This window comes from Pelophylax lessonae (genome assembly GCF_965119305.1).
Source record: "Pelophylax lessonae genome assembly, chromosome: 8".
Taxonomy (NCBI): Eukaryota; Metazoa; Chordata; class Amphibia; order Anura; family Ranidae; genus Pelophylax; species Pelophylax lessonae.
Genome location: NC_138775.1, coordinates 276,785,103 through 276,811,155, shown reverse-complemented (window position 1 = coordinate 276,811,155; position 26,053 = coordinate 276,785,103). Strand labels below are relative to the sequence as shown.

At 44.5% G+C, this 26,053-nt stretch overlaps 1 protein-coding gene across 1 annotated transcript in view; it reads left to right on the top strand.

Moving 5' to 3' along the window:
* Nucleotides 1-19,341, top strand: part of LEPROT (leptin receptor overlapping transcript) — a 31,385-nt gene extending 12,044 nt beyond the window's left edge. Inside the window, exons 3-4 of the mRNA XM_082264758.1 lie at nt 1,463-1,649; nt 18,725-19,341. Coding sequence (XP_082120884.1) covers nt 1,463-1,649; nt 18,725-18,841 — 304 coding nt within the window. The 3' untranslated portion in view covers nt 18,842-19,341. The remainder of the gene's footprint in view (nt 1-1,462; nt 1,650-18,724) is intronic.
* Nucleotides 19,342-26,053: the final 6,712 nt, after the last annotated feature.

Here is a 26,053-nt window from a genome sequence, read left to right as displayed (position 1 = left end):
TGGCCGATAAAATTCGTGTGCAGTCTAGAGCACATTTCAACCAACACAACAACACTGGACAAAAGACGGCCGATCGGTCGGCCAACAATCAGTGCGTGTGTACGAGGCTTTACTCCACTTTTGTTGAGGAAAAAAAACATTCCCCTCTGGGTGATCTCTGTACACTGCTCAAAAAAAAGGAACACTTTGAAAACACATCAGATCTCAGTGGGGGAAATCTCATGCTGGATATCTATACTGGTATGGAATGGGTAATGTGTTGGGAACGAAAGGATGCCCCATTGTTGATGGAAATGAAAATGATCATTGATCACCCTACAGAGGGCTGAAATCAAAGTGAAAAAATGATGCAGCAGGCGAGTCCATTTTGCTGAAATGTCATTGCAGCAACTCAAAATGGCCCTTAGCTGTTTGTATGGCCCCCACGTGCTTGAATGCATGCCTGACAATGTTGGCCCATACTCCTAATGAGATGACGGATGGTGTCCTGGGGTATTTCCTCCCAGACCTGGACCAGGGCATCACTGAGCTCCTAAACAGACTGAGGTGCAACCTGGTGGCATCAGATGGACCAAAACTTAATGTCCCAGAGGTTTTCTATTGGATTTAGGTCAGGCAGATGTGGGGGCCATTCAATGGTATAAATTCCTTCATCCTCCAGGAACTGGCTGCATACTCTCCCCACATGAAGCCGGGCATTTTGGTGCACCAGGAGGAACCCAGGGCCCACTGCACCAGCTTAGGGTCTGACAATGGGTCCCAAAATTTTATCCCAATACCTAATGGCAGTCAGGGTGCCATTGTCTAGCCTGTAGAGTTATGTACGTCTCTCCATGGATATGCCTCCCCAGACCATCCCTGACCCACCACCAAACCAGTCGCGCTGAACAATGTTGCAGGCAACATAATGTTCTCCACGGCCCCTGCAGACCCTTTCACATCACATGTACTCAGGGTGAACCTGCTCTCCTCTGTGAAAAGCACAGGGCGCCAGTGGTGGACCTGCCATTTCTGGTGTTCAATGGCAAATGTCAATAGAGCTCCACGGTGCCAGGCACTAAGCACAGGGCCCACTAAAGGATGTCGGGCCCTCAGGCCACCCTCATGAAGTCTGTTTCTGATTGTTTGGTCAGAGACATTCACACCAGTGGCCTGCTGGAGGTAATTTTGTAGGGCTCTGGCAGTGCTCATCCTGTTCCTCCTTGCACAAAGGAGCAGATACCGGATCTGCTGCTGGGTTAAGGACCTTCTACAGCCCTGTCCAGCTCTCCTAGAATAACTGCCTGTCTCCTGGAATCGCAATTATATACGTTCTATTATTTTTTCTTTATTTGCTATTTTTTCCCCCACGAGTGGAGTTACCCTTTAAATATTGAGCGCATATGATTTAGTGATTGGTTTAAGTGATTAGTGATTGCATCCCAGGCTGCCAGGCTAATGCCGTTCTCTTCTCTCATTGCAGAGTTTACTGGCCTCTGTTTGTTTTGATATTCTACGTCATCAGTCCCATTCCACACTTTATCGCCACAAGGCTCAGCGAGGATAGTGACGCAGCCAGCAGTGCTTGTCGGGAGTTGGCTTACTTTTTCACCACTGGAATTGTAGTATCAGCATTTGGCCTTCCCATCATACTTGCTAGAATAAATGTGGTAAGTGATGGAAGTGATGCAGTTGCATAAGAGTACCTTGTGATATAATTGTATATTTTAGTGTTCGTATCACATGACATGCTGCAGTTTTGCGGGGTGCCTGTAGATGGCAATAAGCAGAAGGCTGCAGAAAGGGAAAACTCTATTACCACTTCAGGAATGGCCACCACCACTATAAACGAGGTGAGAATTTAGTCTAAATTGGTCCCCTATGTGGTGGAATGGGACTACCTTCTCACCTCACCTTGTAGTTTCTTTTGTTTGCTGATATTTTTTTTAACATATGCAAAGTATGACGTATGCAGTTACAGAAAGGGGGAAATAAGTAAAAAGCAATCAATATTAACCACTTTGGCTGCTAAAAGACCAGGGCACTGCGTGAATTTAACGGACAATTACGCGGTCGTGCGACGCTGTACCCAAACGAATTTGACGTCTTTTTTTTCCCACAAACAGAGCTTTCTTTTGGTGGTATTTGATCACTGTGCGATTTTTTTGAACATGCGCTATAAACAAAAAAAGAGCGTCAATTTTGCAAAAATAACAATATTTTTCACATTTTTTTATATGAAATTCTCCAAAAAAAATGTAAAAATCAAAATTTTTTAACATTTTCGCCCAATTTGTTTTATGCTACATATGTTTGGTAAAAAAAAATCGCAAAAAGCCTATTTTGATTGGTTTGTGCAAAAGTTATCGCATTTACTAACAAAGGGAAAGATTTTTTTTTTTTTTTTTTTTTAACGCGTAATTGCGGCGATCTGCGTTTTTTTTTTTTTTTTTTGCGGTACTGCGACATTCCCGCGGACAGATCGGACCCTTGATTGACATTTTTGACACTTTTTTGGGGTTACCAGTGACATTTCTACAGTAATCAGTGCTATATATATATATGCTCTGTTACTGTAAAATTACACTGGCAGTGAAGGGGTTAACTTTATTTGAGAGGGAGGGGCTATGTGTGTCCCTAGGGGCGTGATTCTAACTGTGATTGGCTTTGGCTTCAGATGTATGAACAGTGATCAACGGTTCTACATAGTAGAACCGTATGATCATCATTCATACACATGGGAGAATGACAGGCGGCTTGTTTACACTAGCCGCCTGACTTTTTCCCTCTCCCCCGACGATCGCCGAGTGACCGGCGGACATCGGGTCCGCCGGTCACACGCGCGGGGGGGGGGGTCCATGACCACTCTGGAGCTGGAGCGTGCCTCCGGGGGCGCGCGCTCGCTCCCTAAACCCTCACAGGCTAGCGACGTAGACCTACGTCACTCTGCCTGTGTGGGGCTGACCTCCGCAGTAAATAGTCGTGCGGCGGTCGGCAAGTGGTTAAGAGTGAACAAAGCAGCATATGGAGCGAATAACACGATGTACAGGTATGCAACCACGTCAGTAGACCTAAGGGTGAAAGGCACAAATGAAAAGAACCCCTTGGGGGTTCACTGACTAGTGCAGTCACCCAGAGCATAACAACAGTAATAACTATAACCGAACCATGGGTACCACACGTGTCTGTAACGGAACCTCCAACCCACACTGTGTTTGTGGGCTTCCATCAGTATACGGCTACCTTGAAGATGTATACCAGATTTTTCCAGCCGCCCTACATAAAAAGCTAGCCAACAACTTAGCTTGTACTGGAATCTTCCTTTTATTGAACAGTCACACAGCATTTATATACAGCATGGACCTCCCCCTCCTGATCAGATTATCACACACAGGTCAGGTGTTGCCTGATTACATTATAATATTCAGATGAAATTGTATACAGAAACAGAATTAACATGTCTAAAGAACAACCAACACAAACCGTATACTATTTCCACTCAGCAACTAACAGATGACAATTATTCAATTAACTTTAGCCAATTAACTAGCAGACGTTGCGTCCTCGAGCTCTTGAAATACAATACACATTATCTCAATACACAAACCGGGAAAGCCAGTTTTGAAGGACATGGAATAGAAACCAATGTGATTAGCTCTTTCAATGAACATGTTCCGAATCAAACAGGAATAGTCCTATAGACCTATTTCCTGAGAGATATTGTTGATCAATATTACTCTCCCATTTGAAGTTATCCAAACCATAAAGTATCTGTCTTTCACTCCCAGTGAATGTGAGTACCATCGGTGTCTTTCCTGTAGTAAATAAGACTTGCAGCAGTTGGTTTACACATCGGCACTATCCTCGGCATCACAGGTAGAAGTATTTTCCAGCCATTTGTCCCACATTTTATAATACTTGGCCAGGCACCCTCTGTGAGCGTACAGTACTTTCTTGTAGGGTAGGGTGGCGTAACGGCAGCCATCCATTCACGGATTGTCGGAAGCAACGCCCTAAGCCACTTTTGGGCAGTTAACATTCTGGCCATAAATAGAGACTCTCGCAGGAAGATATGGAGGAGTCTGTCAGTATCAGGGTCAGGAAACAAGCCCAATAGGCATTGCATAGAGCATACTGTGAGAGGGGAACCCATTTGGTCATGCAAGAATTTAGCCACCTGAAGCCAGTAGCCCTGTACGACTGGGCAGGACCAAATTAAATGTTAGAAAGTGCCTGTTTTATGATTTTTAATTGGAGTCCATAGTAGTGGGCAGGCTAGGACTCGAGATGGCCGGGCTTAGGTCCTCCGCCATCAAGGGTGCCATGTGAAACTATAGAAAGAAGCATAACGGATAAACACTCGCCGGCCACTTTATTAGGTACACCTGTTCAAATGCTTGGTAACACAAGTTGCTAATCAGCCAATCACATGACAGCTCAATACATTTATGCATCTAAACGTGGTGAAGACGACTTGCTGAAGTTCAAACCGAGCATCAGAATGGGGACGAAAGGGGATTTAAGTGACTCTTAACGTGGAATGGTTGTTGGTCTCTCGGGTTTACAGAGAATGGTCCGAAAAAGAGAAAATATCCAGTGATCGACAGTTGTGTAGAGGAAAATGCCTTGTTAATGTCAGAGGAGAATGGGCAGACTGATTCAAGATTATAGACAATAGTAACGCAAATAGCCACTCGTTACAACCAAGGTATGCAGAATACCATCTCTAAATGCACAACACATCAAACCTTGAAGCGGATGAACTACAATTGCAGAAGACCACACCAAGTGCCACTCCTATCAGCTAAGAACAGAAAATTGAGGCTACAATTCGCACAGGCTCACCAATATTGGACAATAGAAGATTGGAAAAACGTTGCCTGGTCTGAAGAGTCTCTATTTCAGCTGTGACATTCAGATGGTAGGGTCAGAATTTGGCGTAAACAATATGAAAGCATGGATCCATCCTGCCTTGTATCAACGGTTCAGGCTGGTGGTGTAATGGTGGGGGGGATATTTTCTTGGAACACTTTGGGCCCCGTTAGTACCAATTGAGCATCATTTAAACACCACAGCCTTCCTGAGTATTGTTGCTGACCATGTCTATCCCTTTATGACTACAGTGTCCCCATCTTCTGATGGCTCCTTCCAGCAGGATAATGCACCATGTCGCAAAGCTCCAATGATCTCACCACTGGCTTCTTCACCATGACAATGAGGTCACTGTACTCCAATGGCGTCCACACTCACCAGATCAGGTCACAGTCCTCCAATGGCCTCCACACTCACCAGATCTCATCCATTAGAGTACCTTTGGGATGTGGTGGAACAGGAGATTGGCATCATGAATGTGCAGCCGACAAATCTGCAGCAACTGCGTGATGCTATCATGTCACTATGGATCAAAATCCAAATTTCGACACCTTGTTCAATCTATGCCATGAAGAATGAAGTCAGTTCTGATGGCAAAGGGGGGGTCCAATCCGGTACTAGCAAGGTGTACCTAATAGTGGCTGGTGAGTGTATAATAAAGCACAAGTTCCCCTTTACTCACATGTTACCCCCCTATTTAGGGTGTAACGGGTCACTATATAGTACCCCCTCACCTCCCCCATGACAGTAGGTGGGGGTTCTTCTCCCCACACACCCACTGTCACATTTAATAATCTTTGCAGAGCTCCGCCCACACAGCTGCATCATTATTTTACGGATCCGTTAATGAATGAACTACAAATCCCATCTTCCACTCCTCCAGACTGACACCCACCCAACAAGACATTTTGATATATGAATAACTCCTTCCAAGAACCAACCTACTGTTTGCATCAGGGCTGGGGGCTCCTAAGAGGAGTAGTGAGGCAGGGGGCTGTGATGTTTCAGGAAGCTCTGTACAGCACCCTTCCATCCCCCTCCATCAGTCATTATCGGCCTGTGTTGCATTAAGAGGCATAGAGATCCAGTGATAAAGTCGCTTGGTCCAAAACAAGGTATGTAATGAAAACGGAAAGATTTATTTAAAATTGTTATTGGAATGTTGCTGTGGTGGTATGTATAAAGTGTATAGCTAGAGAAGGATCAGATCCCTTTTTAGTTGCTGCCTTTATCTCAGCTGGGGAGGTTTACCCTCCCTATCTGTCCTGATAAATATTGTCACTGAGCAGAAAATGATGGAAAGTCCCAAATAATATTACAGTTGTCTTAACAAGAGATGAGGGGAAATCTTTCAACAGAGACCTGTTCTGGTGACCACTATCTAAGAAGAGATTGTCTTGGCACTTTGTGTTTGGTCTTTGGGAAAGGAAAAGATGGAAATTCAGTAAAATTAAAACCTTGTGTCTCTTTCTAGGTAATCTAGACCAGTGTTCCCCAACCCCCAGGCCGCGGACCGGTACCGGTCTTTGGATCAAACGTTACCGGGCCGCCCGAGGAGCTTTAAATTATTTTACTGTCTTGGCAGTGGCGGCCAGTGCCTTGGGGGTGCCGGGGCGCAGAGCAGTGCGCCCTGAGCCCACCCATTGTGTGACAATAGCGAATAAAAATTCGCTATTGTCACACGGATCCTCCTCCTGGCCAATCAGGAAGCGGGTCCTCCCGCTTCCTGATTGGCTGAAAGGCAAATCCCAAGCCATTGGCCGAGAAGGAGGCGGGAGGACTGAGGACTCGAGGAGACCCCGGGGGACTGTGAAGAAGGTAAGTGCACTGGTCTCGCGGGGGGGAGCGGGGGCACGCTGGCACCTCTGCATTGAAAGGGGGCACGCTGGCACCTCTGCATTGAAAGGGGGCACGCTGGCACCTCTGCATTGAAAGGGGGCACGCTGGCATCTCTGCATTGAAATGGGGCACGCTGGCACCTCTGCATTGAAAGGGGGCACGTTTAAATACAATTAAATTAAAATTATTAAATCAAAACAAGCGGGCCATGGAAAAATTATCAAACTTTTACCGGTCCGCGGCAATAAAAAGGTTGGGGAGCACTGATCTAGACCATTCAGAGGGCCGATGACACCCGTCCTGTGTACAGGCTCCTTTTTTGTAGTTATGCCTGAATCCGCCCCAGGCTGCATGCACGGATCTGAACCCACATTGTCTGTGTTTGGATCTGTACACCCCGCTCATCCCCACATGTCAAATTTTGAAATGTGGATGGATCAGTGCAGAAGCTGCATTTGCATCCACCTCTGTGGGCTGCCTGCTCACCGACTTGGGCGGATAATGGCGCAATAGCAAAGGGAGTCAGCTCCTGTCTGAAGGAACCCCATAGGTGTATCTGTTAGGGTCAGTGCCCATACCAACTTTTAAAGCTTTGAGTGATTTATTTTTTCTTTTTTTAATTTGATTTAATTTATTATTGCATTTTACAAATCTTCTGATGGGAAAACGGTGAGGGTTGAGGGCCGGGGAAATGTGAAGAGGTGGGAGGGTGTGGTACACATACATCCGCCAGAAAAAAAGCTGGATCACAGAATACCATAATACCAGCAACCGAACGAAACCATCAATAGGCTGAATGTTCTAAACCAAAATAGTATAAACACCCATGAATATCAAATTGAGGGAAGCTTAACCACTTCTGGACCGGAAGGATTTCCCCCCTTAATGACCAGGCCATTTTTTGCGATTCGGCACTGCGTTACTTTAACTGACAATTTTGCGGTCATGTGACACTGTACCCAATTAAAACATTTATATCTTTTTTCCCCACAAATAGAGCTTTCTTTTGGTGGTATTTAATCACCTGTATGTTTTTTTTGTTTTTTCTGGCACTATAAGCCAAAAAAATACAATATTTTTTACTTTTTGCTATATAACATTCCCAATAAAAAAAAAATGTAAAAATCCAATTTTTTTTTCCATTTTAGGCCAATTTGTATTCTGCTACATATTTTTGGTTAAAAAAAATTCCAATAAGTGTATATTGATTGGTTTGCGCAAACGTTATCGCGTCTACAAACTAGGGGAAAGATTTGTCTTATTTATTTTTTACTTGTAATGGCGGCGATCTGCGATTTTTAGCGGGACTGCGACATTGCGGCGGACAGATCGGACCCCTAACTGACATTTTTGACACTTTTGGGGAGACCAGTGAAATTACTACAGTAACCAGTGCTAAAAATATGCACTGTTACTGTAATAATGACACTGGCAGGAAAGGGGTTAACACCAGGGACGATCAAAGGGTCAAATGTGTCCCTAGGGGACGCTTTCTAACTGAGGGGGGGATAGGCTTGCTGCATGAACACTAAATAAGAGCAACACGGGATCCCTGTGTTCCATTACTGATAGAACGGCGGTCTGCCGTGTTTACATTGGCAGACCACTGTTCTGTCTCCACAGGGAGCGATTGCGGGTTGCCTGACGGCAATCGCGGCCGCCATACCCGCTAATTGGCTCCCCCTGTGGCCAATGGGCGCGCCCCCGCCCCCCTGCTAGCACGACGTACAAGTAGGTAGTTTTGCGGGACAGAGCCAACCTTCCGCTGTAAAACTTTAGCGGCTGCTCTGCAAGTGGTTAAACTGGTTGTAAAGGTAGAAGTTTTTATTTTTTTATATTTTAATGCATCCTATATACCTTCTGGGGGCAGCAGCCCCCCTAATACTTACCTTAGCCCATCTTGATCCAGCAATGTTGCTCAAGAGTCTCAGCCTCATTGGCTAAGACCGTAGCGGGCACTATTGCCTCCCACTGCTGTCATTCAAAATCAGTGAGCCAATGAGAAGAGAGAAGGAGCGGGGCCAAGCTGCAGCTTCTTGTCTGAATGAAGACACACAGCAGTGGGTCTGCTTGGGTGCCCCCATAGCAAGCTGCTTTCTGTAGGGTGGAGCCAGGAGACCCGGTGGGGGACCCGACAAGAGGAGAATAAGGGCTGCTCTGTGTAAAACCATTATACAAAGCAGGTATGATTTAGAGAAAAAAAACAAGACTTTAATATCCTTTTTTATTAGACATATTGCAATTCATTTACTAAAACTGGAGAGTGCAAAATTTGGTGCAGATCTGCATAGAAACAGCTTCTAACTTCAGCTTGTTCAATTAACCGGTTGCCGACCACACGCCACCTATATACTGCGGCAGGTCGTGCGCCTTCAGCTAGGGGGTGAGCTCGCTCCTGCCCCCGCTCATCAGCGGGGAAGCCGATGCATGGGTCAGGCGGCTCCGATTGCCGTCTGACACCCGCGATCGTTCCCTGCTGAGAGAGGAGGACGGGCAGCTGTTGTAAACACAGCTGACCGTTCTTCTCCCTAGAATGATCACAGAGCTCATGTGATCCTTCTATATAGGATCACATGTCTCTATAGTCATTCAACAAGTCACGCCCCCCACAGTTAGAAACACACCCCTAGATACACATTTAACCCCTTGATCACTCACACTGTTAACCCCTTCCCTGCCAGAGTCATTATTACAGGAACAGTGCATATTTCCTGTAATAATGCATTGCTTATTGCAATTTTTTATTTTATTTTATTTTAGCAAAAATATGTAGCAGAAAACAAATTGGCCTAAAATGTTAAAAAAATTAGATTTTTTTTTGTGGGGGGGAATGCTATATATAGCAGAATGTGAAAAAATATTGTTTTTGTTTTGTTTTTTTTTTTCCAGAATTGTCACTCTTATTTTGTTTATAGCGCAAAAAAAAAAAATCGCTCAGGTGATCAAATACCAGTAAAAGAAAGCTCTGTTTGTGGGGAAATAAGGACATCAATTTTATTTAAATACAACGTCGCACGACCGCGTGATTGTCCGTTAAAGTAACGCAGTGCCGAATAGCAAAATATGCAGCGGTCATTAAGGGGGAAAATTTTCCGGGTCAGAAGTGGTTAAGCTTTGACAAAAAAAAAACCTGGAAGCTGATTGGCTACCATGCACAGCTGCACTAGATTTTGCATTCTACAGTTTTAGTAAATCAACCCCATATTGTCCTTCATGGAGATTTCTAGACATGCTGTCTGATGGACTATTATTTAATATCATTCTATTCTTTGGCCAGCTGTTATTGGACATATAAAGAATGTTGAAAAGCGAGTCCAGCTGTTGTTCCCTCAGGTCATGGAGTTATGGCTGTCCGTCCAGAGAGACCACATTAATAACCCTGAAATTTAACAACAGTTGCAGCTGCGGTTTGTCCCTTTTCTATCTAATAAGAAAAAGTTCTTGATGAGAAAAGCATACAAGTGCGGATTGTTATTCCCTAAGTGACCTTCGCTGTGCAGATGTTGATAAATTAGCAAATTATAAGAGTGTGTTATCCTGCCCCTAGAGGGCAGCCTGAACCCCTGAAATCATTCTGATAAGAATCTAAATAGGTCATATCTCTTGTGTCTGCGAGGAAGAATGGCTATTAGTACATCTGTCAGTATAAACCCCCCCAGATATTTCCTTCTGAACTGAGCATTCTGGCACAATACAGCTCTGCCGTTTAGAATATCTGGCTTGTGTGTGTTTTTTTTTTTTTTTTTAATCTTGGCATCGTACGTTTTTAGTTGTGAATACGGTTCTTCTTAAATTGCCATTAAGTGAATATTGCAGATTAAAATTGTATGTAAACTCCATAGAACCTGTCCTAATTGCTCCCTGTTCATCAGTCAAATAAATATACCACTAAGGCTCGGTTCACACTGGGGCGACACGACTCTGTACTACTTCGGGGGCGACTTGTGCATTCCCATGCACCATGACTTTGGCGCGACTTGCATGGACTTCACATAATGGAAGTCTATGCAAGTCGCTCCGAGGTCGCCCCGAAGTAGTACAGGACCCTTTTTCTAAAGGGCCATACACACTATAAGATTTTCTGAAGACCTATTCCTTCAGATTTACCTTTTCTATGTAGTGCAAGGGCCTGCCAGATTGCATACAAATTTAGTGTTTAGGTTTGACCTCATATTATCTGGTTTTGGTAAATCTAAAGGAAAAAGTCTTCAGAAAATCTTATAGTGTGTATGGCCCATTAGTCTGAGCGACTTGTGTTGCTCCTATTAGAACGGGTCCTGTAGCAGTCAATGGACCGCGAGGGAGCGCGACTTGTCAGCCTAGTGTGAATAGAGTCTAAAAGTGATTTGTTATAGCGGTTTGATAAATGCAAAAAAAAAAAAACTGTCAAAAACAAACAGCCATTTTTAAAGACTGCAAAGGACCAAACTAGTGTTTGTCTATTGCATATTAAAGCGGAATTACCCTGAAAAAAATTAAATTTTAGAAAAAAATACCCCCGGGACAGTCAGGGCTAGTGCCTTTAAGCAACGATAGCCTCTGAACTTTCCCCGGGTTCACTTACCTTTTAGAAGAAATACTTACCATGAAAATGTCTTGTCCAGCGCTGCCATCTCAGGTGTGGGCAGCTGAAGCCGAAGCGTCCTCTTCGGTGACGTCGGAGTCCCAGAATGCCCTGCACCGGCCCTGCTTGTCACCTCCGGTGCAGGCGCGTCATCCCTGCACAACTTCTGGGCATACCCAGGAGCTGGTTTGCAGGGAATGACGCGCCTGCTCTGGAAGTGAAGAGCAGGGCCCCGGTGCAGGCGCATTAACTCCTGGGATCAATGATGCTCAATGCAAGGAGGAAGTGATGGCCACGGCCACAGAGGGAGGTAGAGGAAGGAAGGTGAGTATATTTTCTTTAAAAACACGGTGAGTAAATAAAAACAAAAAATATCCAATTGTTTTTCAGGTAAAGTAAAGCAAGCGGACTGTGAAAAGTTCATTTTGAGGGTGGAACTCCGCTTTAAATCTTATACTATACATCAACTATATGCTTCATCTTTACGAGCATAAGACATATATGCAGCAGGAAGGAGGGTGGGCTTTATTGCCCAGCTGCCGCACATATGCACCCAAGGTTATGTGCTGAGAGTTCGCTCCCAGCACACTGACCAGGCTGTCGGCTCAGGGTCAAGGCTTCTGATGGAGAGTCTGTGGGTCATATGATAGACAGGAAAGCCAATCACAATGGTCACATGACAGAGAAGCTGCACTGCTTCCTGGACATTAAAGCCCATTTAAAGGGCCATCAGGGGGTGGCGTTAAGGAGTTAAAAGTTTATTGCCCCCTGCAAAAATAACATATAAAAGGCATATACATAACTCCATTTAAAAATTGCACCTATGTTCATTACCTTCATCAATAACGGGTATATGTCCATCAATATGAATGGTAAAATTTAAACTTTTTAAACTATCGGTATTTTTTTTTTTTCATGTGCAGTAATGTACTGGAATATGAGCCTCTAAGAATTTCCAGAGTGGCCATACACTGCTGGAATTCGCCTGATCAGTTAACTTTTGTTGAAGAAGCAGGTCTGTAAATTGTCAGCCAAACAGTGCCTGCATCCAATCAAATACAGGCACTGTCTGGGTATTCTGAAAGCCAGCAGGAGGGATTCGGCTCGTAGGCTGAACAAAGAGAAATCTGTATGTGGCCATCCTAAAACTTTTAGTGAGTAGATCCACAATGCATATCAAATGTAAGGAGCCACTCTCTGTGGTACCCACAAGTTATACGCGCCCTTCCGGGGTAGGTTTGTACAGCTCCTTCTAGGTTAAAGTGATACTAAAGGTAAAGGGTTTTTTTTTTTTTTTAATGTAAATTTTATTTTTACCTGCTCTGTGGAGTAGTTTGCACAGAGCAGTCTTGATCCTTCTCTTCTCGGGTCCCCTGCCGGCTCTCCTGACTCCATAGCCGTTTGCTATGGGGGCACTCTTGCATGTTCGCTCCTGAGCTGGCAATGTGTATGGCTCAGCCCCCCCCAGTCTGTGCCAATGAGGTGGGAGAGAGCTGCTGTACTATGGCATATCGCTGGATCAGTTTTGGGCTCAGGTAAGTAAAGGGGGGGGGGTGTACACAGAAAGTTGATTTTAGTTTTTTTTACCTTCATGCATGGAATGTGAAGTGAAGGTAAAAAAGCTTTCAGAACCTCTTTAAGTTATTTATCTCCTTCCAGGATACGTGTAAATCCACAAAGATTTATATCACAAAGTTGTCTCCCCAGTATTATAGTGCAGTCTTGTGTAATTCACTGTTAGGGGGATCCAAAAAGGCAGCGCTGCCCCTAGTGCTCCATTCATCCCCTCTTACCAACCTGGCTGTATCAGGTGCTGGCTAAGGGAAACTGTCCCACTATATTTACTCCCTCTGTAAGAAACCAGAGGCCGTAGTCCGATGACATCACTACTTGTAAAACTTTATTGGGGGAGGAGGGGGAGGTTGTTATCAGCTAGGAATTTTCAGCACGTCTCCACTTTACAAGTAGTGACATCATTGGAGTGCGGTCTCTGGTTGCAGTGGGAGTCTAGTGTAATATTGCATTCAGTCCCAACAAACCAGCCAGGGACTGTTCTTCTTTGATGATAAATAGCTCCACACTTGTGCACGGCAGAATCCAGTTGAAGAGGTGAACTGTCTGTTTGTTCTAAGATAGTTAACAAGAGTTCATGCAGAAAAAGCATGGACTGTATTGCCCCAACATTTGAGATGGTTACTTGTGTTGCTTTTGTGCATAGCAGAATCCATCTATTAGGTCTACCTCTTAGTGCTTGAGGTCAATGCAAAGGGTTTTACAGCAGTGCTGAAAGCATCCACCTTTTTGTAAGTGGGCATCAAAGAAAATGAAAGAATATCAAAGGGATAGTTATTGACAGGGATTTTTTTCATCAATGCTGGATGGTGGGTAGGGGGCGGAACCAAGGATCGATGCTGGAAGGTGGGTAGGGGGCGGAACCAAGGAACAGTGCTCAGAGGTGGGTAGGGGGTGGAGACAAGGATCAATGCTGGAAGGTGGGTAGGGGGCAGAACCAAGGATTGATGCTGGAAGGTGGGTAGAGGGCGGAACCAAGTAACAGTGCTCAGAGGTGGGTAGGGGGTGGAGACAAGGATCAGTGCTGGAAGGGGGGTAGGGGTTGGAACCAAGGGTGAATGCTGGAAGGTGGGTAGGGGTTGGAACCAAGGATCAATGCTGGAAGGTGGGTAGGGGGGCGGAACCAAGGATCGATGCTGGAAAGTGAGTAGGGGCAGAACCAAGGATCGATGCTGGAAGGTGGGTAGGGGGTGGAGACAAGGATCAATGCTGGAAGGTGGTTAGGGGGTGGAGACAAGGATCAATGCTGGAAGGTGGGTAAGGGACGGAACAAATGATCAATGCTGGAAGGTGGGTAGGGGGTGAAGACAAGGATCAATGCTGGAAGGTGGGTAAGGGACGGAACAAATGATCGATGCTGGAAGGTGGGTAGGGGGTGAAGACAAGGATCAATGCTGGAAGGTGGGTAGGGGACAGAACCAAGGATCAATGCTGGAAGGTGGTTAGGGGGGCGGAACCAATGATCAATGCTGGAAGGTGGGAAGGGGGAGGAACCAAGGATCGATGCTGGAAGGTGGATAGGGGGTGGAGACAAGGATCGATGCTGGAAGGTGGATAGGGGGTGGAGACAAGGATCAATGCTGGAAGGTGGGTAAGGGACGGAACAAATGATCAATGCTGGAAGGTGGGTAGGGGGTGAAGACAAGGATCAATGCTGGAAGGTGGGTAGGGGACGGAACCAAGGATCAATGCTGGAAGGTGGGTAGGGGACGGAACCAAGGATCAATGCTGGAAGGTGGGTAGGGGGCGGAACCAAGGATCAATGCTGGAAGGTGGGTAGGGGTTGGAACCAAGGAACACTGCTCAGAGGTGGATAGGTGGTGGAGACAAGGATCAATGCTGGAAGGTGGGTAGGGGAAGATTTGGAGACCACATCATACCAACAGTGCTGAATCCTAGGACAGGAAGTGTCCCTGGCAGGATCACCAAGTAAAATAAAGGGGAAAAAATAGCCTGAATAAGGAAAACGAATGCAGCCACCACATTGTAAACTGATAGGCTGCTGTATGGTGAAATGTATTCTTTGGAATAAATACAAATAAAGGTTTAGGGGGTTAAATCAAGAACTAAGGTTCATTTTTCATGCGTGATGAAATAATTTTTAGGCTGTGATACATTTTGGATGCGTTGCTGAAACTGCGACATCCAAAACTACAACACCAACTTCATTACCTGGAAAAAAAACGTGCCATAAATTCTGGCCCTTTCCTATGTCACATTTTTATTTGCTTCAGTGAATCTCGGAGCCTCCTTTTCGTAATCCTTGCATGTAGTGAAAGCGAACAGTGACCAGGTTTTTTTGTTTTTTTGCTACAATGTGATTAGGTGTAGTATAAAGTTTAGCCTCCAGGTGGAGCAGCTGAGGCATCAGTTGAAATATTCTCTTATTTTGCAGAAATGTTTTGTGTCATAGAGCTTGGAGCTACAAGTAAAAACAACCTGAAGAGTCTTCATTCGGGTTTTTAAAGCCAGACTACAGCCAGATATCAATGAATAGTCCGTTAAAAGAGACGATAACAAAACCAGCTTTTGCTACAATATTCAGGTTTATTCCAGAGATTTTCCCCTCTGTATTTTTTTTCTGATTTAGTCTGATGGCCGGCATAATTCAACCCACTTCATCTGAGTCCAGGACGTCCTGAACCCCCCCCCCCCCCATCCTTTCTCACCCCTAAGGCTACGTTCACATGTGGGCGTAGCGGATCACCAGCAGAATCAACGCAATTCCGCCCGCGATCTGGAATCATTGCAAATCGCAGGACGCCTGTGCGATGCCCGTGATTTGCCCAAATGCTGTGCGACGTTCCCGCGATTTCCGCCTGCCGAATTGCGGTAACATCGTGCAAACAGAATCGCCGGACGCATGATGCCCAAAAAGGTACAGGAGCTTCTTTTGTGCGTCATGCGTCCCGTGATTCTGTTTGCATGATGTTAATGCGATTCTGCAGGCGGAAATCGCTGCAACATTGCACAGCATTCGGGGTGCCATTGCAAATCACTGGCATCGCACAGGCGTCCCGCGATTTGCAATGATTCTGGATCGCGGGCAGAATCGCGGTGATTCTGCCCGTGATCCGCTACGCCCACATGTGAACGTAGCCTAATGGGCCATACACACTATAAGATTTTCTGAAGACTTTTTCCTTTAGATTTACCAAAACCATATAATATGAGGTCAAACCTAAACACTTTCAATTTGTATGCAATCAGGCAGGCCCTTGCACTACATAGAAAAGGTAAATCTGAAGGAAAAAGTCTTCAGAAAATCTTATAGTGTGTATGGCCATTAACAGTCATTGAATGGACAGTGAAAGGAGAAGCAGCACAGCGATGCTCTCCTCCCTCTGCCTTATCTTCCTATGAGCATAATTCTTGTCCGCACATGAACTGATTGGCTCCTTGTACTGCTTCCTCCTCTTTCACTCCAGCCCTGCTCTACAGGGACTGCAAAAAGCCAATACAAGGTCATATTCAGGTGTTTACACTAATGATCATTTAAAGAGAAAAAATAACCATTCCCCTCCGGGTGATCTCTGTACATTACAAGGATTTTAACAAACTTTGTTGCAGATTCCAACCTTTTTGTTATACTGAAGAATTCACGGTTTGTTTCTCTGAGCCTCTGTGCTGGGGGAGTCTAATGGAAGTGTTTTTATAATTATCAATCAGCTGCTGCACCTGCAGGGCTCTAATAAAGAATGTAGCGGGGTCTGCATCTTTTTGTGGGTGATTTCCTATTGGGAGTGACATTTTTGTTGCAGGGGATGCCAGAAATCTGACTTAGTGCAGACGTCTGGGAAAATTGGTGAGCCAAACACAAGCAGGGAATGATGTTCCTGGGGGGGGGGCGCTCTGTATACAGAACACCTCCAGGAGGCCATATTGCATTTTACAGAAAATTACAGCGGCTGCACATTGAAAAGGAAAGGTAGTTTTTAATATGATTTGTGTCGTCATTGTTATTTTTTTTTTTAATTTGCTTTTTTTTTCACCATGAGCCCCCATTCACACTGGGGCGACGCTACTTCGCACCGAGACCTCGGAGGTCGCGGTGCGAGCAGCGCGCCGCGACCTCGGAGCGGCCGCCATGGACTTCGTAACATTGAAGTCTATGGCGGTCGCCTCCTGGTCGCCCCAAAGAAGCTCCGGACCCTTTTTCTGAGTCGGAGCGACTTGTGTCACTCCTATCAGAACGGGTCCGCAGCTTCCCTATGGGAGGCGACCTGTGAGGCGACCAGGTCGCCCCAGTGTGAACGGGGGCTGAAAGTGGAGTTACCCTTTAAATAATACATTTTAACCACTTGCCGACCAGTCACGTTGACTGTACTGCGGCAAAGTGGCTCGATTCCGTCCAGCGACGTAGACCTACGTCGCTGGACTCCTCCCCTTCTGGGCGGCGCTCACGCGCCCCCGGAGGCTCGCTCCCGCTGTTTTCAGTCACAGCGGGAGTCGGGCCAGGGGAGGAGTGGTGGTGATCGCCGCCGCTCTTCCCCGATCGTCAGGGAATCGGGTCTGGAGATCCGCCCGCTTGTGTAAACAGAGCGGGCGGATCTCCTAAGTGACAAACAGTGACAGATTGCAGTGTTCAGCATAGCTGAACATGCGATCTGTCACTGTGTCACTCAGTCACCTCCCCCCACACACGTTAGTAAGCACCAGGCATACATTAACCCCTCCCTCTCCAATAAAATTAACCCCTTCCCTGCCAGTGTAATTTTTACAGTAACAGTGCATATTTATAGCACTGATTACTGCAGTAATGTCACTGGTCCCCCCAAAAGTGTCAAAAATGTCAGTCAAGGGTCCAATCTGTCCGCCGCAATGTCGCAGTCCCGCAAAAAAAATTGCAGATCGCTGCCATTATTCGTTAAAAAAAAAAAAAACACCAAAAATGACATAAATCTTTCCCTTAGTTAGTAAACGCAATAACTTTTGCGCAAACCAAACCAAATACGCTTATTGTGATTTTTTTTTTTTTTTTTTTTTTTACCAAACATAGGTAGCAGAAAACAAATTGGCCAAAAATTAAAAAAAAAATTTGATTTTTACATTTTTTTGGGGGGGGGAATTTCATATAAAAAAAATGTGAAAAATATTATTTTTTCAAAATTTACGCTCTTTTTTTTGTTTATAGCGCAAAAAGTAAAAATCGCACAGGTGATCAAATACCACCAAAAGAAAGCTCTGTTTGTGGAAAAAAAAAAGGACGTAAATTTAGTTTGGGTACGGCGTTGCACGACCGCGCAATTGTCAGTTAAAGTCGCACAGCGCCGAATCGCAAAAAGTGGCCTGGAAGTAAGACAGCAAAATCCTCCGGTGGTAAAGTGGTTAAAGTGATATTACAGGCTCAGTTGTGGTTTGTTTTTGTTTTTTCTAAAGAAAAAATATAGTTACCTGGTCATGTACAAGGGATTTGCACAGAGCAGCCCCGATCCTCTTCTTCTCGAGTTCCCCGCTGGTGCTTTGGGTTTCTCCCGCCTTGCTGAATGCCCTCATAGCAAGCCACTTGCTATGGGTGCACTTGTGCGTGCTCACTCTCGAGCCCTGCTTGTGTGTCCATAAGACACGTCTCTCTCCCTCCTTATTGGTTGTGATTGACAGCGGTGAGAGCCAATGGCTCCTGCTGCTGTCTCAGCCAATGAGTAGGCAGAGACCTGGAGGAGCAGCTGTTCTCATGCATATGGATGGATTGGGGGCTGCGGGGGGGGGGGGGGGGGCACTGCACACTGAAGGTCTTTTAACTTTATGCATAGAATGCATGAAGGTAAGGTAATAAACCTTCAGGATTTATTACCACTTTAATGATTGATCAGTGATTACAGAACTGCATTTATTTGTATCTTTTATGTCTGTCTCGAGTTTACCTTTTAAGAAAAAAATCTTTCTTTGTTTTTGCAGATCTTTTGGGGAGCCTGTGGCCTGGTCCTCGCCGGAAATGCCGTGATCTTTTTCACAATCCTTGGATTTTTCATCGTCTTTGGAAGAGGGGACGACTTTAGTTGGGAGCAGTGGTAAAATGCCAGCTGCCCTCCCTTTTATTGTACAGACAGCTTCAGGCTGATCCTGTGTATGTATATACATCCCGTGTATAGTAATCAGGGCCTAATCTCTTGTATATCAAGTTTATGAAACGTGTGAAAGGTTGTAAAACTACGCAGGAATGGCTCTTTTCATTTCCACGTTTTTTGTTTAGCTCTGTGACTTTTTTTTTTTTCTGCCATGATAAACGCACTTTGAGAACCACACGTGTCCCACACATGCTTTCCAGAGCTGCTTCTAGTTGAAAGGAATCTTTTATATCTCCAACGCTTAGATGTTGCAGTCTCTGATTTTTCTCTTAATATTTATTTTATACTTGTGCACTTTTTAAAGGATTGTAACCCTTCAAATAAAAAAGAGATGTTTAGGAACGTTCGTAAATAAGTAACACATTCCCACTTCACAAGTAGGAAAGCTCAAACCAGCAGATCTATGAAGTTATAGCTGTTGCCTAACTCTTCTGAGGCCCATTTACATTAACTTTTTAATGGTAACATGTGCAATAACACACGCAACATCCACCCCATTCCGCTAAGGTAACACACCTGCAGTGTGCATTGCTGTGCATTACAAAAAATCGTGTCCATTTTTTTGCTTGTTAGGGTGTGTTGGCAGCTTCATTCTTTTCAATGGACTGCCTTAAAGAGGAAGTAAACTCCCCCCAAAAAAATGAAAAAAAGACAAAGGCATAATGAGCTAGTATGCATCGCATACTAGCTCATTTTGAAATGCTTGCCTTAAAACGAAGCCCCCACAGTGCCGCCCAGCAAGCGACAGGATGGCCGACATGTCCGGCCGTCCTGGTTCGCGTCCTCCGGCCATCTGATTGGCCGGAGGTGCGATTACATTACTCCCGCGCATGTGCGCGCGGGTGCCGCCGTTCACGGCACTGGGCTCTGAAGGAACGGCACAGGTGGCAGTTCCTTTAGATGCGCCGGTGACGTCATCAGCTGCATGCACTGTAAATATCTCCTAAACTGTGCAAGTTTAGGAGATATTTATAGCACCTATAGGTAAGCCTTAACCACTTTACCACCGGAGGATTTTGCTGTCTTACGTCCAGGCCACTTTTTGTGATACGGCACTGTGCGACTTTAACGGACAATTGTGCGGTCGTGCGACGCTGTACCTAAACGAATTTGACGTCCTTTTTTTCCCACAAACAGAGCTTTCTTTTGGTGATATTTGATCACCTGTGCGATTTTTACTTTTTGCGCTATAAACAAAAAAATAGCGTAAATTTTGAAAAAATAACAATATTTTTCACATTTTTTTTATATGAAATGCTCCCCAAAAAAAATGTAAAAATCCAATTTTTTTTTAATTTTTGGCCAATTTGTTTTCTGCTACCTATGTTTGGTAAAAAAAAATCACAATAAGCGTATTTTGATTGGTTTGCGCAAAAGTTATTGCGTTTACTACGGGAAATATTTCTGTAATTTTTGGTGTTTTTTTTTTTTTTTTAACGAGTAATGGCGGCGATCTGCAACTTTTTTTGCGGCATTGCGGCGGACAGATCGGACCCTTGACTGACATTTTTGACACTTTTGGGGGGACCAGTGACATTACTACAGTAATCCGTGCTATAAATATGCACTGTTACTGTAAAAATGACACTGGCAGGGAAGGGGTTAATTTTATTGGAGAGGGAGGGGTTAATGTATGCCTGGTGCTTACTGACGTGTGTGGGGGGAGGTGACTGAGTGACACAGGGACAGATCGCATGTTCAGCTATGCTGAACCCTGCAGTCTGTCACTTAGGAGATCCGCCCGCTTTGTTTACACAAGCGGGCGGATCTCCAAACTCGATTTCCCGACGATCGGGGAAGAGCAGCGGCGATCGCCGCTGCTCCTCCCCTGGCCCGACTCCCAATGTGACTGAATACAGCGGGAGCGAGCCTCTGGGGGCGCGCGTGCGCCGCCCAGAAGGGGAGGAGTCCAGTGACGTAGGTCTACGTCGCTGGACGGAATCGAACCACTTTGCCGCAATAGAGCTCGAGTGAGCGGTCGGCAAGTGGTTAATATAGGCTTACCTATAGGTTAAAGTCTTTAAAGTGGGTTTACAACCACTTTAACGGAATGCATGCTATCACACAACATAAAATATACCACAAAGAAGTAAATGGGTCCTAAAGCTTTTTATTTTGTTCTCTCAGAATGGCCTTCTGGCTCCTAGATCAGGCTGACTGACTGACTCACGAATTCTACTTTGAAGCTGAACTCCATTCAAACGGCTATATAGACTGAAAAAAAACAAACTAATAAGGGAGCTGAGCATAAACATACATGGGAAAGTAGGATTTTAAGGCCAAAAGGAGGGCTGATCACAATTGAGGAGGAGACAGCAAACCCAGCATGTGCGGTGGATAAGTTTCACCATCTATTCTCAAATTATATAGTGACCATCCCATCATTCGCTAATGTGGACCCCCAGACAGGCAATTAATCCTACTCGGTTATCCTGGCTCCTGGTACAGCCTCGAATCTCGAGACCCCTTCTCCACCCTGATCGCATGTGCTCTGTCGCCCCTGGTTGTTCCAGGCATGGTCACTATATCATTTGAGAATAGATGGTGAAACATATCCACCGCACATGCTGGGTTTGCTGTCTCCTCTAGAAGGTGGGCTCAGAAGCACTTCCCTACTGACCTTAATGGTCGTTCCTGCTTGTATAGTCCTGGCGCCTGCCCTGGAGGGGAATATGCCTGGCGCATCTAGTGGTCAGATAATGTCTGTAAGGTCTGTTTAGCCCTGAAGAAGCTTGTGGCGAAACGTGTCGGCTCTGAGGACCTACACATTCTGTTATCAGGGACATTTTCTGTATTTTGTATTTAGAATAGTCCCATTTGGAATTTTTTATTATGATAAATTTATGTCTTGTGAAAATGTTTTTTAAGCTATATGGTTGTAATAAAATGAATTATTTTTTACAATTGTGATCATCCCTCCTTTTGGCCCTTAAAATCCTACTTTTCTATGCATGTTTTTGCTCAGTATTCATTTATGGATGATGACCATCAGTTCACGTTTTTTTGTGTGATTATAAGGGAGCGCTCTTACCTGTTACAGGCTTTGTATTTCTGGCCTGTTGGCTCGGAGATTTGCACAGCACAGCCCTGTCTGGTAGGATAGGAGACCTGAGTTTTCTCTGCTACAGTTAAAGTGCAACTGAACTCAAAAAGTGAGGATTTGCTTTGTTATTGGCTTCATTCACATATAGGCGCTTCAGGTCACAGGCAGAATTGCCGCAATTCTGCCCGCTATCCTGAAGCATTGCAAGTCGCGGGATGCCCATGCGATTCCCATGACTTGCAATGGCACCCCAAACGCGACGCATTATTGTCACCCGATGAGTCGCAATAAAATCACGCAAAAAGAATGGCGGGATCCCTGTCGCCCAAAATAAGTTCTTGTACTTTTGGGCAACAGGTGTCCCGCGATTCTGTTTGCGCAATTTTACCACGATTCGTCGGGCGACAATCGTGGCAAAATCGCACCGCATTTGGGGTGCCATTGCAAGTTAAGGGAATTGCATGGGCGTCCCGTGACTTGCAATGGTTTGGGATCACAGGCAGAATCGCGGCAGCGATCCAAAACGCCTATATGTGAATGGAGCCATAGGGAATAACTAATTGTACCTAAATTGTAACTAATTGTATCTAAACAGTACCCTGGAAATCTGCATTTTACCTGGAATTCCTTCTGAAAAATAACAGAGCACTTCCTGGTATGTGACAGTACCCAGGCACTCCTGTTCCTACATACTTATAGCTGCATATCTGCAGTCTGAAGCTGGCCACGGATGGATAGAATTTCAACTGAAAATTCTCAGAACATTCTCAAAAATAATCAATTGTCGGTCGAAGAATTTTGTTTGTTTTTAAAGTGGTTCTAAAGGCAGAAAGGTTTTTATCTTAATGCATTCTATGCATTGAGATAACAAACCTGTGTACAGCTCCCCTCAGCCCTCCTAATGCTTTCCTGAGCCCCATCCCGATCCAGCAGTGTTGCACAAGAGACTCGACTGTTCCGGGACTCCCTCCTCATTGGCTGGGACAGCAGTGGGCGCCATTGGCTCAAACTCAGTGAGCCAATGAGGAGACAAAGGAGGCAGGGCTGTGGCTCCATGTCTGAATGGACACACACACACACAGCGGCTCTGATTGGGTGCCCCTATAGCAAGCTGCTTGCTGTGGGGGCAAGAGGGAGGAGCCAGGAGAGCCATAATTGCATGTAATTATATATTCTTGAATACAGAACGCCAATAATTTGTATTTTTTTTATATCTTTCTGGACTTTAGCATAAAAATAGAACTACAGCCAAAACCGTTCCTTAGCTTTGGATAGGGGGATGAAGACTTAGTACTTCTATCAGGTTTTTATTGTAGTTTGTATACCCATTCAGGAGATATTCCTTCACTTCTCACCCTGTGATTTTTACAGGAATGGAAGGGAAATCTTTCCAAGACACACACCTCTGTCAGGTTTCCTAGGCTACCCAAAAATTAAAAAAAAAAATAAAAAATGTTTGGAAGGAATTTCACTTTAAATTGTCTACCCCTAAATTAAAGGGGCCCTTTAGGATATACAAAAAACACTAAAGCTGCCATGTGCCAGGAGGCGGCGTGTGGTGTGGGTGTACATGGTAGTGCCTTGTTCTGACTCTCCACATTGGTGCCCTGGGAGTGTGGGGTATGCATATATTGTCTTTGCTTCTAGTAAAGGTATGCCCCTCATCCATTATTCCATATTAATTCCCCCCATCAGAGAAATAGGGGGGCCATTTAAGAGTCACTGACATTTTCTAACACTAATTTATAGCATGTTGGCATTTTCCGAGGTTAGCAGTGAGGGGTGCCCTTAATGATCTCATGATAGATGCACCTTGAAGAGACCCGGTCATTTTGCCACTTCAAAGCAACGTGACATTCTCTCTCATTAGTCCACCTCCTCTCCCACCTATACCCTTTGCTTCACTCCCTAAAGGCCCGTACACACGCAACGATTGTTGGCCGTGAATTTTCGGCCAACGTCCGATCGGACAATTGTCGGCTTGTTAGTATGATGCTTCCGACAACCGACTGCGACTTTTCGGCCGAACAAAATCTGGTGTGCATGCTATAAAATTTTTGTTGGCCGTCAACAGAACGGCCGATTGTTCGTCAGTCAGTACAGATTTTGGCAGACAAAAATCTGATGAGCAAGACTGGGCATGCTCAGAGAAGAAAAAACACACGGAAAGTAAACCATCACATGACATCACTTCTGAAGTTGGTTGTTGTTGGCCGAGAAAATTTGTGTGCAGTCTAGGCACATTCCAAACAACACTGGACAAAAGACGGCCGATCGGTCAGCCAACAATCGTTGCGTGTGTACGAGGCTTAAGACTGATCATACATGTGTCGAATTTAGAAAGAACATTCTTTCGCAATTTCGAAATTTTGTGCGTTTTATGATTCGATGGTGCCACCATTGATTTTGAAATTCGACCGACCAAGCCTTCAATTTCACCTTTTATTGCTACAGAAAATAATTTTCGTGGCCCAGAAATCTTCTTTTCTTTCCAGGAATTTTCTTTTCTTGCAATCTCGCCCATTTCTTTTTTGATTTATATTTCTTGCACGATTCTCCCATCATTGATTAAAAAATCGTTTGTTTTTCAAAACATTTCCAACATGCTTGATTACTCGAACTCAATGACCGCACGAAAATCGGCCGTTGCTGCGGCCCACTAATGGTGCGAAATTCAAAACGAAGATTGTTAGATAAGATTTTCGAAAGAATATTATTTCGAAAATTCGAACCATGTATGGTTTTGGTTCGTAAATACTAATGCACTGAAATTTGGGTGGCCAAAACAAATCGGCCGAAAATAGTGTTTTTTTTTTTGGCATTTTGCCGATAAAGAAAAAGTGCCAATAATGGCGCCAAAAATGCACACGATATTACCAAAATTTTTCTATGCTGAAATTTGGGTGGCCAAAACATATCGGACGAAAAAAGTGTTGTTTGGCATTTTGCCGATAGAGAAAAGGCACCAATATTGGCGCCAAAAATGCCCACGATTTTACCCCAATTTTGCTATGCTTATAGTGTATTTTTCATAGGTCATGTGACTCAAAAACTACATTACAAACGTAACTGGTGCATTATTGATGCGTTCTTGCTGCATTTTCAATGCATTTCATGTAGGAGGTGTTTGTTTTTTTTAATTGACCATAAATGCAGCAAGCAGGATTTTTAACACCGCAATGGACCAGTGTGGAGACATTTTTAAGTGATGTATTTTTCTTGCACTAAAGGTGCCGATAATGGCCGACAATAAATTCAAATTAATTTAAATTCATTATATTTAATTATAAAGTTGAAAATAGTACAATTATATGTAAAAATATATATTTATCTTTAAAAAAAAAAAAACTGTCATTTTCAGTTTATACCAAGTGCATTTTGAAGTTTCTGTTTCTGCACCAAAATTTCCATTCACTGCACCTCTAGTAAATAACCGATGCTTCTAAACACATTCTGGGGGTTTATTTACTAAAGCTAGAGAGGGCAAAATTAGTCACAATTCTGCAGAGAAATCAATCAGCTTCCAGGTTTTATTTCTAAGGCCTCATGCACACAGGGCGTTTTTGAAGCCGCTTTTAGGAGCATCAGACATTTTTTTTTTTTGCAGCTTTAAAACGCCTCTCCATGCTATCTTATGGCCTCATGCGCACACAGATGTTTTGCAGCTGTAAGTGGCATAGGTGTTTTTAAGCTGCAAAAAAACCCAGGACCAGAGTGTTCTGAGGACCAGCATCAGAGCTGTAAAAACGTCTGACGCTGCTAAAGGCTGCTTAACGTTGCTTATAGAGCGTTCAGCCACATTATACTTTTTTTTTTTTTTTCTTTTTTAATGCGAAAATCAATGGTTCCCAATGGGAGCCCATTGATTTGAATGGAAGTCGTATCCGGATGATAAAAGCACGTTTTTACAGCTGCTTTTTCCTGGTGTTGGTGGCTCTGCAGCTCGTTTTTTTTTTTAATGCCCTGTGTGCATGGGGCCTAAAGCTTAATTAAAACAAGCTGAGGTTAGAAACTAATTGGTTTCTCTGCAGAACTGGGACTAATTTTGCCCTCTCTAGTTTTAGTGAATGAACCCCTATGTGACCTCCTTCCAGGATGCAGTGCTCCAGGCTGAGC